This window comes from Brassica napus, chromosome A10 (assembly GCF_020379485.1).
Source record: "Brassica napus cultivar Da-Ae chromosome A10, Da-Ae, whole genome shotgun sequence".
Taxonomy (NCBI): domain Eukaryota; kingdom Viridiplantae; phylum Streptophyta; class Magnoliopsida; order Brassicales; family Brassicaceae; genus Brassica; species Brassica napus.
The window spans coordinates 8513399-8526266 of record NC_063443.1 but is presented as its reverse complement, the minus strand read 5'-3'; the positions used below and the strand labels follow the sequence as shown (position 1 = coordinate 8526266).

Here is a 12868-nt window from a genome sequence, read left to right as displayed (position 1 = left end):
ATATAAGTAGAGGGAAGGATGTTGTGGAAGTGAGGAAGAAGGAAAACCCTACTACTGTCTCCAAATGTCTTCCTCCACTCTGCAAGCTTCTCTTCTCCTTCGTCCTCCTCCTCTTCACTCTTCTTCCTTTCATCGTCCTCTCTTCTCATCTTCTTCTCCTTCTCTACGTTTAAAACCGCAGTCTCTGTCCAGTTTCTACCGTCTTTCTTCAACACAGTTTCGCTCCATTCCTTGCTCATTGAGCCACGACAATGTCGCTTCTGATTCGGACGGGAACATTACGGACTCAGCAGAGACTAGATTGGTTTCGGATGGCGATAGATTAGTGAGTGAACAAGGGACGAGTGAAGACATCCTTGTCAATAGTGGAGGAGAAGGAGCCGAGGTTAAAGGTGCAGAGGAAGACACGAAGAAGAGCAAGTTTCCAGTTGTGGTGTTGCTGATGGGCGTATGGGCATATTTAAAGAGAGCCATGGAGAAGGTAATAATGCAACGGGAGTGGTGGCCTTTCTCTCGCCCAGAGAAGCGTCTCCAGAAACTCATCGCCCAAGCTGATGCCAATCCATTGGACGCTGCTTTGCAGGGTGCTTTATTCGCTGAGCTCAACAAACACATGTATGTAATTTTGGAGTTGAATTCAATTTCTCGCTTTGGTTCTGTGTGGTGTGATTATGTCTTGTTTTGCTTCAGTCCTGAAGCTGTCGTTCAACGGTTCGAACAAAGGGAACACGCAGTGGACAGTAGAGGAGTTGCTGAATATATTCGAGCTCTTGTCATTACCAATGCTATTTCCGACTTTCTTCCTGACGAGCAATCCGGCAAGCCATCTACTCTTCCCACACTGGTAGTATATTCTTCTTCTTCTTCTTCTACCATCGCTACTTCTGTTATCTGTCTGTACTGAGATGAATACATCTCTAAGTTAGAATGTTCCTACTTGTCTTTGTCTTGCTGTATATGTAAATAACCATTGGGTCGATGTGCAGCTTCAAGAGCTGAAGCATCGTGCATCAGGCAATATGGACGACTCATTTGCCAACCCTGGTATATCTGAGAGGCAACCGCTGCATGTTACCATGGTAAGTTTTCAGCTTTACATTGCTCATCTTGTGAGAAAAAGGTTTCCTATCTCTAACATTGCTCGTCTTTGCTTTGTTAGGTTAATCCGAAAGTTTCAAACAAATCAAGATTTGCACAAGAGCTTGTCTCGACTATCTTGTTCACAGTTGCTGTTGGATTAGTTTGGTATGTGTCATCTATATTTTAGTTGAAACAAGTTTATAATAAGATTAATTTAGATAGCACAGGTGGAAATGTTGCTTTTTTTCACTGTGTTCCTCCTGTTAAAATGGAACTTTTCTTGTTTAGGTTAATGGGTGCAGCTGCTCTGCAAAAGTATATTGGAAGCCTGGGAGGAGTTGGAACTTCGGGTGTTGGTTCAACTTCTTCATTTTCCACAAAAGAGGTTAACAAAGAAATAACCCCAGAAAAGGTATTACTTGAAGCCTAATGTTCGTCCCTGTTTACAAGGATTCTAAAGTGTAGCTGAATTGGACTTGTTAGGAAATTGGAAGCAGTGCCAAAATGTATGGTAAAGAGACAGATATTGCAAATTAGTTGCATGATATGGTCTTTCTTACATGAGACAATTATTGTCTTTTTTTTTGAACATTTGAATATTTCTGTTCATGCAGCATTTGAGCAGAGTAATTTGGCTGAGTGGATCATTGTATCTTAATCTGACAAGTTTACTTCCTTGCAGAATCTCAAAACATTTAAGGATGTAAAGGGTTGTGATGATGCAAAACAAGAGCTTGAGGAGGTGGTAGAGTATCTTAAAAATCCATCAAAGTTCACCCGTCTTGGAGGAAAGTTGCCAAAGGTATAATCTGTGTAAATTTAATTATTGTATCTTCTCGATTGCGTGTTACTTGGCACTTGGTTTTGTTCGGTCTACTTAAGGCTATAATCTATTTTATACTTGAGAGACATTTCTTAAAATGTTTGCTTCCAGGGAATTCTTCTAACAGGGTCACCTGGTACTGGAAAGACATTGCTGGCTAAAGTAAGTTCTCATATAACATTAATTTTTTGTTGATAGGTAGAGGTAGTTATCGAAGAGTTAAATATTTCATTTTTGTGTGCCTTTCACAAAACTCTTATTAGCTGACACATTAAAAATATTTGCAAGGCAATTGCTGGAGAAGCTGGAGTACCCTTCTTCTATAGAGCTGGATCTGAATTTGAAGAGATGTGAGCCTTCTAGTTTTTTTTTCTCCGGCCTATGTCTTGAGTAATATCATCATTAACTTTGTATTACGATCATGTGGCTTCAATAATAATATCATAATTTCCTTGATTGACAGGTTTGTTGGGGTCGGAGCTAAGCGTGTGAGATCCTTGTTTCAGGCAGCTAAGAAAAAGGTCTAACTCAACCTGTCAACGCTATTAATCTATTTCAGAAGAGTTATGTTCGTTAGGCTGGAAAGCCTCTTACGATGAGTGAAGCTCTATTTGCTGACAGTCATGTGTTACAGGCGCCCTGTATCATTTTCATTGATGAAATTGACGCGGTTGGTTCCACGAGGAAACAATGGGAAGGGCATACGAAGAAGACGTTGCATCAACTACTTGTTGAAATGGATGGTTTTGAGCAGAATGAGGTAGTTTTATTATGAGTGATAGTGTGGCTTGTGATTACTTCCCATAATCTGCTAGAGTATAATAGTACTTTTTTGGCTGTGCAGGGAATAATAGTTATGGCTGCAACAAACTTGGCTGATATACTTGATCCAGCCCTGACAAGACCGGGTAGATTTGATAGGCATGTGAGTATTCAGCTTCGTATTGCTCATGTCTTTACTTATATTAATACTGTAGATGAAAGTTCATGCTAGTTACTGAAAAATGAAGAAGTGATTCTATCTGTTTTGAGGATTTTGTGTGCTGCTTTCTATGAATATTCGTTTGGGATTTTGCCAAAGGAATATAGTAAACTAATGACAGAAGGTGAATTTAGATTGTGGTGCCTAGTCCGGATGTGCGTGGACGCCAAGAGATTTTGGAACTCTACCTCCAAGGCAAACCTATGTCAGATGATGTGGATGTTAAAGCTATTGCTCGTGGAACTCCTGGATTCAATGGTGCTGGTGAGTATCTTAAATCTATAACTACATTTCGTCACTGAGGTATGAAGATTCAATGATTCACCAAATCAATTTTTCTAGATCTTGCCAACCTGGTAAACATTGCTGCCATAAAGGCAGCTGTTGAAGGTGCTGAGAAGCTTTCTGCTGAACAGTTGGAATTCGCCAAGGACCGAATAGTTATGGGCACAGAGAGGAAGACGATGTTCGTATCAGAGGACTCAAAAAAGGTATTTTCTAATACTTGTCTTTTGGATGTAGAGTTCAAAACAGCTTGTGACCTCTCTCACTTGCTTCTTGGTCTCTTTAGCTCACTGCCTACCATGAGAGTGGTCATGCTATTGTCGCATTGAACACGGGGGGTGCGCATCCGATCCACAAAGCAACTATAATGCCACGTGGATCTGCGTTGGGAATGGTTACGCAGTTACCTTCAAACGATGAAACATCAGTGAGCAAGAAACAATTATTAGCTCGTCTTGATGTATGTATGGGAGGAAGAGTCGCAGAGGAACTCATCTTTGGCCAAGACCATATCACCACTGGAGCAAGTAGCGATCTCTCTCAGGCCACAGAACTTGCTCAGTATATGGTAATAACTTGTTATAACCTTCATATGACACGAACATTGCTTCTTACCTCTCGTTGTAGTTGTAGTAATGCTTTTGGTTTAATATGGAAGGTATCGAGCTGTGGGATGTGTGAGGCAATAGGACCAGTTCATATAAAAGAAAGACCAAGTTCTGAAATGCAATCACGCATCGATGCCGAGGTAGGAGACTCTCTATACTCATTTTCTTATAGTTCCTATTTAAATCCCATTGCTCCCAAGTCTTACCATTTTTAATGGTCAGGTTGTGAAACTTCTTCGAGAGGCATATGAGCGAGTGAAATCTCTATTGAAACGGGTTTGTTTGTGCAAAATTTAACGCTAATCTCACACATTTGACTCTTATCAAAACTGTTTTAGGAGTGTCATTTTCTCACTTTTATTTATTTGGTTATGTGTGTTTTGTCCAGCATGAGAAGCAGCTACACACGTTAGCAAACGCACTTCTGGAGTATGAAACGCTAAACGCAGAGGACATAAAGCGTATTCTCCTTCCAAACCAGGAAGGAGAGAAGTTACAGGAGCAACAAGAAGAAGGACACTTGGTATTGGCCTAATCACATCATAAAGACACCTTTTTGGGTGCAAAATGGGAGGTTCAAAGCTTTTGTACAGGTTAAATCTCACATAGTTTAAACAAAAGAAAAACATCTCCCATATTTTTACAAAAACAATAAACAGGTGAAATTATTCATCTCATGTTATACATTATTGTAGTTGTTATTCCATTAGCTCATTAGTCTGACTTCAACCTAGAACTTTATTTTTCATTTGACATTCTGTGAAATAAGAAAAATAGTAGAACATTGGGATTAATGTAATTGTAGTTTTATCTCTGTTGTGTTTTTAAGGGAAACAAAACTAATTTTTCGTTACAAGTTCTCTTTATGTTTTGAGCGAAATCGGCCAATGAAATTTATGCAGAAAACACTTGTAATAATACTGAAAATGGAATCATTGTAAATGGAGCTACCTGTCCATGTGAGCAATTCGAATATTAAGTTTCATCATTCCAATTGGACAAACGTATTAAAAAATTTAAAACTCTGCTATTGTAATTACAAACAAAAAAAGAAGTAAACGTTCTTGGAGAAAAAAAGGAATAAACACTGTCAAAATGGTGTTAAAAAAACAGTCACAAATGTTAGAAAACAAAACAAAAAAAAAACTAATAAAGAAAAGGTATACACCTAGCTTTTACAGCTAATGGAGCAAATGTGTGTTTCCTCGATCACAAGTGCAAGACAAAATCTATAAAACTAGAATACAATAAAGATCCATTTCCTTAATGGTCGGTACTTGTGGAGATTTTCACATCCCACAAATGCTATTGGTTCAGTAAAGTTAGTATATTATAAAAAGAGACGGTGTGTTGCCTTTATGGGTGGGTCACAAAAAGGGAAGAAAGAGTGGAACCCCATGAGCCATGATCACACTTTTTAACATATCTCTCTGAAAAATGTAAAAAAAAAAAAACAGGCAAAAACTGCAAAATCATATTTGGTTGGTTCTATAGAGAGAAGAAACCAAAAACATTCATCAAATTAACCAAAAATGGGTAAGAAGCCAATAAAAAGTTAAAAATAAAGAAAGGAACTTATTATGTAATTATTTGCCTTGTCCATCCTCAAAGAGACTCTCTCTCTCCTTTTTCCCTTTGAAAGCTTCATCCACGGCAGCAATCATCTCTATTGACTCCACATGCCATTAGTTTCTTTCTTCAGTCTTTTTGTTTTTTGTTCTCTTGAACTCTGTTCATGGGAAACCTCCTGTTCTGTCCTGAACCGCAAGACGCTCGGAGATATCGGCTAAAGACTTAAGATTGCATTTGATAAGAGCCTCCACAAAGTAACAAGTCTCATCCTTTGTGTTCCCTTCCGGTACATCCACCACGAAAGACTCGATCACAAGTGTCCCTATTCTTCCTCCTTCTATCGTTTCAGGGTGAAGAGAGATGATTGAAGAATAGTTCTAATCACACCAGAAAAAAAGAAAAAAAAAAACAGAATTAGCAAATGGGTTTGAATGAACCATTTATAGAAAGAAGAAAAAAAAAAAGAAACTGAAAGTTATGTATAACCTTGAGTCTGTGATCGCCACCGACAATCCTGATGCTGAGAATATGCTCATTGTCATCAAGCAACTCCAACCTCTCAGTGCTTCTAGTAGCTGGCAACCCTGATCTCACATCAACTTCTCTTACAGTACCAATCTCCATGTTTCCTTTAACCACACATCTACTGATGAATGGCTTGTATTTCTGTGGCTCATCGAATCTTCTCACAAGTGACCACACCTATATATATATATAACCAATACATAAAATCAAAACTCTAAATCTTTTATTTACTTTTTTAAATCTAACTTCCTAAATCAGTGAAGATTAGATTTCGCGGGTTTTTTTATTAATCTTTCTAAATATCTTTTTCCTCTCTAAAGATTAGAACATTGGATCGGATACGAATCAATTAGTAGGAGGATTGGATTAGTGAGCTTCAACAGATCAGCTAACTAAAAGATTTCGTATTTGTGGATTGGACTAAAGATTCTATATATATAAGCATTAATGACCTAATCAAAGAAGGGTTACGACTTACGATATGGACAGGAGCGTTGATGTGTTTAACAAGAGTAGTGCTACACTGATTCTCCCTCTCGAGCTCATGCTTATGGTGCCTCCTTATATACTCTCTCTCCTGATTCCCGTTATTATCTTCCATTTTTCCTTCTTTCTGAATCTATACACCCAAAGAATAGTTGATGGGGAAGAGAGTGAAAAGCAAAAGATAAAAGAAAGGTATGATCTAATCAGTGCGACGTCGGAGATCTGATTTTGGAGATAAGTTTTCCGGCTAGATCTTTTTTCAGATAAGCGTCAATGAATGTGAGAGACTTCAGTCGCCTCTGGGAGAGATAAAGAAGAGAGTAGAGAGACAAGACTCCTTCCCAACCAACTTCTCTCTCTCTCTCTCTTAATATTTGATAATTAGTTAAATAAGCTAATGTCTTTTCTCCAATTTCACAACTCTCATTGGACACAAGAGATTTTTATATATTATCCCCAGGGTTCACGTTTTTTACAGTACTGCCACTCTTGTCGATTTCTCGATTTTCTATGTTTATTGGCGATTATTCTCTAATTTAATTTTGTCATTTTTTTTCTAATCGAAGAAAACTCTAGTGTGTTACTAATTTATTAACTGTTGATTGTAAAAAAAAAGAAAACATGATTCGTTTTTTACTATTGTTTTAGCCAATGACCGCTGAGTCAGTTGGTGATTTTTATGTCCTTTTCATTTGTATTAAAAACAGACAAGTTAATGTTTGCCTAGACTTTTTGCCTTTGCTAAATCGTCTTTTGTTCCTACTTCTTTTTGATAAAATGTGAAATTTATTGATCTTGGTAAAAATGAGCATTTACCAGAATAGGAAAGCCTAAAAATTTACAAGGCTAAAGGAGCTAAGGTTTATATTCTTCCTATGTATTTGCTGTAACCATGAACCATCTTTGCATCAGCCCAGCAAGCTCATGGCCAGCTTTGTAGCGCAGCGAAGTGATTCTGTTGCGGACTGCCTTGTCGATAGTGCGAGTCAGTTGATCTACCGAGCGGAAGCCCTTGTGATGCCTTCTTTGATTCCTCTCCTGTCTTTTGTTCTTACTTCTCTTTTAGATAAATGATGGTCTGTTCTTCCGAACTTTTAACAGTTTTGTTAATCCACAACATAAAAGTTCAGAAATATGTTGTTTTAAAACATACAACAAATGTATATTTTTCATCTTTTGAGAAACATGTTTCAGTTTTTTTTCTCTAACACACGAAGATAAAAAGCATTGATTTAGTGTTGGTAAGTCAACTGGGAACGGAGTATGAGTGTATCATGTGACCATTCTAAAAAGAGAAAGCCAGAAAAGGCGAACATTGAGAGGCCTAAATTAACATGGTGTAGTGCTTTTGTTAGTTAAACAGAAAGTGTTAAAAATTGCAATGCTTTTGTTAAGAAACTTGGTTCTTATCCAAACTAGACTATGGGCCTGCAGTTGTTCTAAACGTAGAAAAAGCAAAGTGAAATGTAAAGAATACGAGATCATTAGTTAATTACTAAGTAAAAAAAAAATAATATATCGTTTACAGATGCTATTAACCATGACATATGCAACTGTATAGAAGTAAAATCAATTAAAGTTTGAACTACTAAGCTAGTCCAAACCGATAATTCATTGTTTATAAATATATATACATGAATTTTCTATATTGTTCTTTTTTTTGTCGACTGATTGTTCATCTTACATCAACTTAATTTGGACATTCCTCATGTATTAATATTATGTACTATGAAAATTTTATTTGGATGATTTTTTTTTTTGATAACCGAGTGTTCTGGCCCCACCGTAGTGGTCCAGACTAGAGACCGAAGCGAGCAAGGACGCTGCCAGAGCATCACCATGTGGCTCAACGTTAATGGTTTTCGGTCTCGGACGCTGGGGAGTCCGCATGTAAATTCTCCAGTGGCCGGATTTCGAACCTAAGTGACGGAACTCACAGCCGTGAGTCATTTACCACCTGAGCTAGAAGCTTCGGTTTGGATGATGATAGATGAACATTACTAACCCAAACAAAGACATTGCGTTACTATTTTTTATCAATACTTATGTATTCCCTCATAATTCATATCATAAAGTAAATGTCTTTTTAGAAATTTGTTTTTTATATAAAAGGTACATATTTGAGGTTTTCTATGCAATTTTTACTAATTAATTATGATAAATTAAGAACTTCAAAAATATTATTTTATTCATTAAAAAATGATAATCACACAAAAATAATATATTTATTTATCAAAATTTAATATGTGTAAAACCATAACACATGCAATTTCAGAAAAGAGGAGTATAACTCTTTGTTGTAAAAATGGCTTAGTTTTTTCTTGCATAAGAGTTTGTGCTTAGATTTTCTTTGTAATTATTAATTACAGCAATTTTTTTTGTCAACATCTGCAATTTAATAGCTCAAAGTCAAGAACTTTTACCTCCTAATATATATTTTCCTTACATACACACAAGATCGATAGACTTTTGGCCGAACATTTACTTATATAGTACGTTATTACCAGTCATGGTTTATTCTACGTGAATTATAAAATTGATTCGCACATAGTTCATGTCATTTTACGTCCAAGTGTGGTTATACATGACAATAGTTTATTTTTGTAGATGATCGAAGTAAAGTAATTAGTTTTTGACAAACGAAATTCTTCAATAGTCTTAAGGATTTGCACGTCCTTAACTTTCCCTGACTCGAAGAGCCAATCTAGAGAGAGAGCGAATGGTCCCACGTGCTTTATCCAGCACTCTTTTTAAGTCGCAAAAATTTTTATAACACAAAAGGTTTTGCTCTTATAAGTCATATCTAGGAAAAGATAAACTCATTGCTAACTTTGTAACGTGCCAAAAGTATCCTCTTCAAGAAACTACATCGTCTTTTTAATAATGAGCTCTTTATAGTAATTATCTTCTCAAAGTAGAAGGCAATCAGATTTTAGTTTGTATCAGGCAACCACTAGTCTCTCCACACTATCCTCTAACGCTTAACCTACCATGGTAGCAACTAGCACTATTCCAATGTTTGATTTTTTTTTAAACTGGTTTTCATTACTACCAAAAATAAAAAAAAGTGCCTCTACAACCCATACAAATTGAAATAAACCCTAGAATCTCAATTAGGAACTCTCATGTTGATGTGAGGCACAACGGCCCAGTTGGATGATGCAGAGGAATGTCGATTCTCCAACATCAGTTTTCAGAGAAGAGAAAGTGGAAACAGTTCACGATGAAGCAGATCAAGGAGCGATATCAATCCATCGTTGGAACATAGCAGAATATAGGGTTGGGTTTGAATCCCTGAAGCTTTGGGTTTTGTTTCTGATCTGTCGATGGATGATTGTGAAGAATGCATCAACGGATCGGAAAGTGTTGGTGTGCATGCGAGAGTTCCGCTCATTCTGAATCCAGTAAAGAGTTTCCTGCCATGAAAGAAGTGTTAGGAGGCGTTTCGCTTTTTGCGGAAGCAGCGCTTGCATCTGGGTGACCGTTTCATCCCAAGCATGCCTAGGGGTGATCCTGCATCTCCTCGCTATCATAGACCACATATAAAAACTATAGCAGCAGTGAAAATAGAGATGGTCTCTTGATTTTGTATGCAGGTTACACAGGAGACAAGTCGTGTCAACTTGGAGTCCCCATTGAAGCATCATGTCTTTGGTTGGACATCTATTTAAGATCATCAGTCATGAGTGGAACGAGTGTCTTGGGATGGATCGGTAGAACCAGACTACCAGAGCCCAGTTTTTGTCCGGTATTACGGACTAGCAATCCAATGTTACGAAGTTCACAGCTACCAATTCTTTTTTTTTTAAATGCTTGCTTATATTATATATGTATTATGCATCTCTTCATCTATATGTAGTTACATACGTCGATGACATTATTTTTATCGACCAGTTATTTGATGCTTTGGGTCGGTCGATTTATATTGCCGCATTATCCAGTCACTATAGCTTTTTCCTCTGCATTTTTCTTCTTTCGTATCAATCATCATAATCGTAAATAAATTAACATTCACAGTATTAATTTTATACTTACTAGAGTCGGTCCGCGATACGCATGGAATGCATTTGTTGTTATTTTGGGTTGTATAATTGTTGTTAGATAAATTTTTTCGTGTTTTGGGATTTTGAATGGAAGTGATATAAATCATAATGATTTATGTATTTAATTATGCTTAGGGTGGATGGCTTGATTGGAAGAAGAATTATATGTGGTATGCATTATTTTACTTGCTCCTGATGGTTGTATCTATATTATAGAGTTGGATTAAAATGGTCTTGATGTTGGTTTAAAATGGTCTTGATGTTGGTTGTTTTTTAAGATTAACTCATAATTTTGAGGTTATTGTAGTTTATTTTGTTTTGGGTTGAGAAGGATTGGTATTTTAATTTTTTTTGTTTCATTTTATAGATCTTTCATATTAATCTCGTCCAAGACAACCCAATACCAATATAATTTAGGAAGAAGTGGAAAGGTTGGTTTGAGGTATTATGTACAAAGATTTCAATGAATACTCCATTAACCCTACGTTTTGATATATATATTTGTATTATCATTTATTCGAGCATCGTGTATGTGTCAGCTTTTGTTTATAAACTCTTTTTTGGTTGTCTACTATTTATGGTTCACACTATCATAATGTATCATACTGAGTGTTTCATTGCTTTCTTGCGTCACAATTTATATATCCAATTCATATTTTCAAGTCTTTGTTTAAGCTTTATAAGACTTTAAGGAGTTTATTTTGTTTTGCTAATCTATTGGTTCTCCATCTTCAACTGGTTGACTATGGCTATTTTTGTACCTTGTTTAGCCTTAATTATTTTTCTAAGAATTATGAGGAATGATTATCCGAAGTATGATGATCTTGAGAGGTTGTCAAAGTTTCTTCAAATTGTTTGGTCATAGCTATGCAACAGGTGAACAAACAGATGTTAATGTTCGCTTGTTATTCTAATGTTTTGTAAAATGGGATATAAGGAGTAGTGGAGGTGGAATTATTACGTTTTAGAGTATCATTGAAGTGATGAATTCCCTTTCTAAGAGGTGAGTTCAACTTCACACGGAGGAAAGAATCAAAGTTTCCATTTAGTCAGAGTTATAGTTATGCTGCTTTTTTATTATGTTTGTGATGCATCATCTCATGCATGAAGATGACGAAGGGTTTAGTAGTGGTAAGTTACATTATCAAGTTTACTTACGTTAGAAAGAACTATTATAAGAACATTGTTAAAGTTGTAACTAATACGACAAGGGTGTATGTGAAGTCAGTCACAATCCAAGTATTTGTATAATCTTATTTTATGCAAAAGTATGAGTAATGGGAAAATAGAGTAATAATGATAATAATGTGAAAATGGATTCATATAAAAATTAGAGTTATAGTTGTTGAAAAGGATAGTAGCAAAGTAAATATAAACAAAATAAAAGAGCACTGAAACTGAAAGGTGAGAAGACTGAATTGTGATGATCACTGTAGGCAGTTGCTATTTAGGTGATCTAAAGAAAAATTTGTATATGATCTAGAAACAATGTTCCAATTAAAATCATAATTGTTGGTTGAGCGTTTAAAAATTTATGGGCATTGTTTGACTGTTATCAAAAGGAATCAGACATTTTTGTTTGTTTTTCTTTTGAAAACAGTATTGATCATAAAGGATTGATTGTCTTTTTTTGGGAGCTTGAGGTTAGTCTCGGACAACAGACGTACACATTAGTAACTATTGCTCTAAACAAAAAACAGAGTGAGTCACAAAGTAAGTAGCAGACGTTAATTGTTTTAAATATAGAAACAAAAATACTCTTACAATCTTGGGATTTATGATTGTTGTGACAACAACCCTTGGATCCACCCGTAAGCCTTCCATTGTGATTCGAACATACTCATGGTCACAGATACATCACTGCCAATGGCAAACAGAGTAGGAAAAAATCAATGTGTAAGTTCATCAAAAAGTACGTTATCAGTTATAAGGGCATCTCCAACCCTACTCCATTTTCAACTCCAAACATCATTATGGAGTAAAATCTTCTCCAACCCCACTCTATTTTGGAGTTGAAAATGGAGTAATGGCTAGGGTTACTCCATTTATGGAGTAATCTTACTCATTACTCCATTTTGGAGTTGGACTTTTTTTATTTATAAAATGGTCCTTTAAATCTTTAATGTTTCTATTTTTTACTTAAATAATATTTAAAATGATACAATAACATGAAAATAGTATATTCCACAAAAGATTATTTAATAATTTTAAATAAATGCATAAAATAACAGAAAACATAAATAATTAAAATAAAAATAACATAAAATAAGTAATTTAATAATCTGGAAAATCCGTTCCGGATCCGCTAAGGTCGGTGAAATATTGCCCAAACGGAGAAGTCTGAGAAAGAGCTTGTTGATCTTGTGATTCAGCATTTCGCTTTGATATTATTTGTATTTGTCAGACTTCTTTATATTGGTGAAAAACGAGGATTTCCTGGAATGCTTGGCAGTTTAGATTGCAT

The 12868-nt window shown here is 35.9% G+C and overlaps 2 protein-coding genes across 3 annotated transcripts; one reads left to right on the top strand and one right to left on the bottom strand.

The window, feature by feature from the left end:
- Positions 1-27: 27 nt before the first annotated feature.
- On the top strand, positions 28-4590 carry LOC106430568 (ATP-dependent zinc metalloprotease FTSH 11, chloroplastic/mitochondrial). Of its 2 annotated transcripts, XM_048742787.1 has the most exons (18): positions 28-615; positions 691-844; positions 987-1079; positions 1160-1245; positions 1369-1492; positions 1763-1882; positions 2015-2065; positions 2192-2253; positions 2367-2424; positions 2538-2663; positions 2748-2828; positions 3020-3149; positions 3228-3376; positions 3457-3738; positions 3829-3918; positions 4001-4054; positions 4167-4295; positions 4340-4590. In XM_048742787.1, the coding sequence occupies exons 1-18, from the start codon at positions 65-67 to the stop codon at positions 4385-4387; spliced, it is 2388 nt and encodes a 795-aa protein (XP_048598744.1). In that variant the 5' UTR covers positions 28-64; the 3' UTR covers positions 4388-4590. The 2 variants fall into 2 exon arrangements, with proteins under 2 accessions (XP_048598744.1, XP_013726813.2); XM_013871359.3 differs by having other exon boundaries at positions 4167-4590.
- Positions 4591-5240: 650 nt separating this feature from the next.
- Positions 5241-6766, bottom strand: LOC106430535 (abscisic acid receptor PYL8). The gene is made up of 3 exons (XM_013871325.3): positions 6354-6766; positions 5837-6052; positions 5241-5727 (listed from the first exon to the last, which is right to left on the bottom strand). The coding sequence occupies exons 1-3, from the start codon at positions 6474-6476 to the stop codon at positions 5512-5514; spliced, it is 555 nt and encodes a 184-aa protein (XP_013726779.1). The 5' UTR covers positions 6477-6766; the 3' UTR covers positions 5241-5511.
- Positions 6767-12868: the final 6102 nt, after the last annotated feature.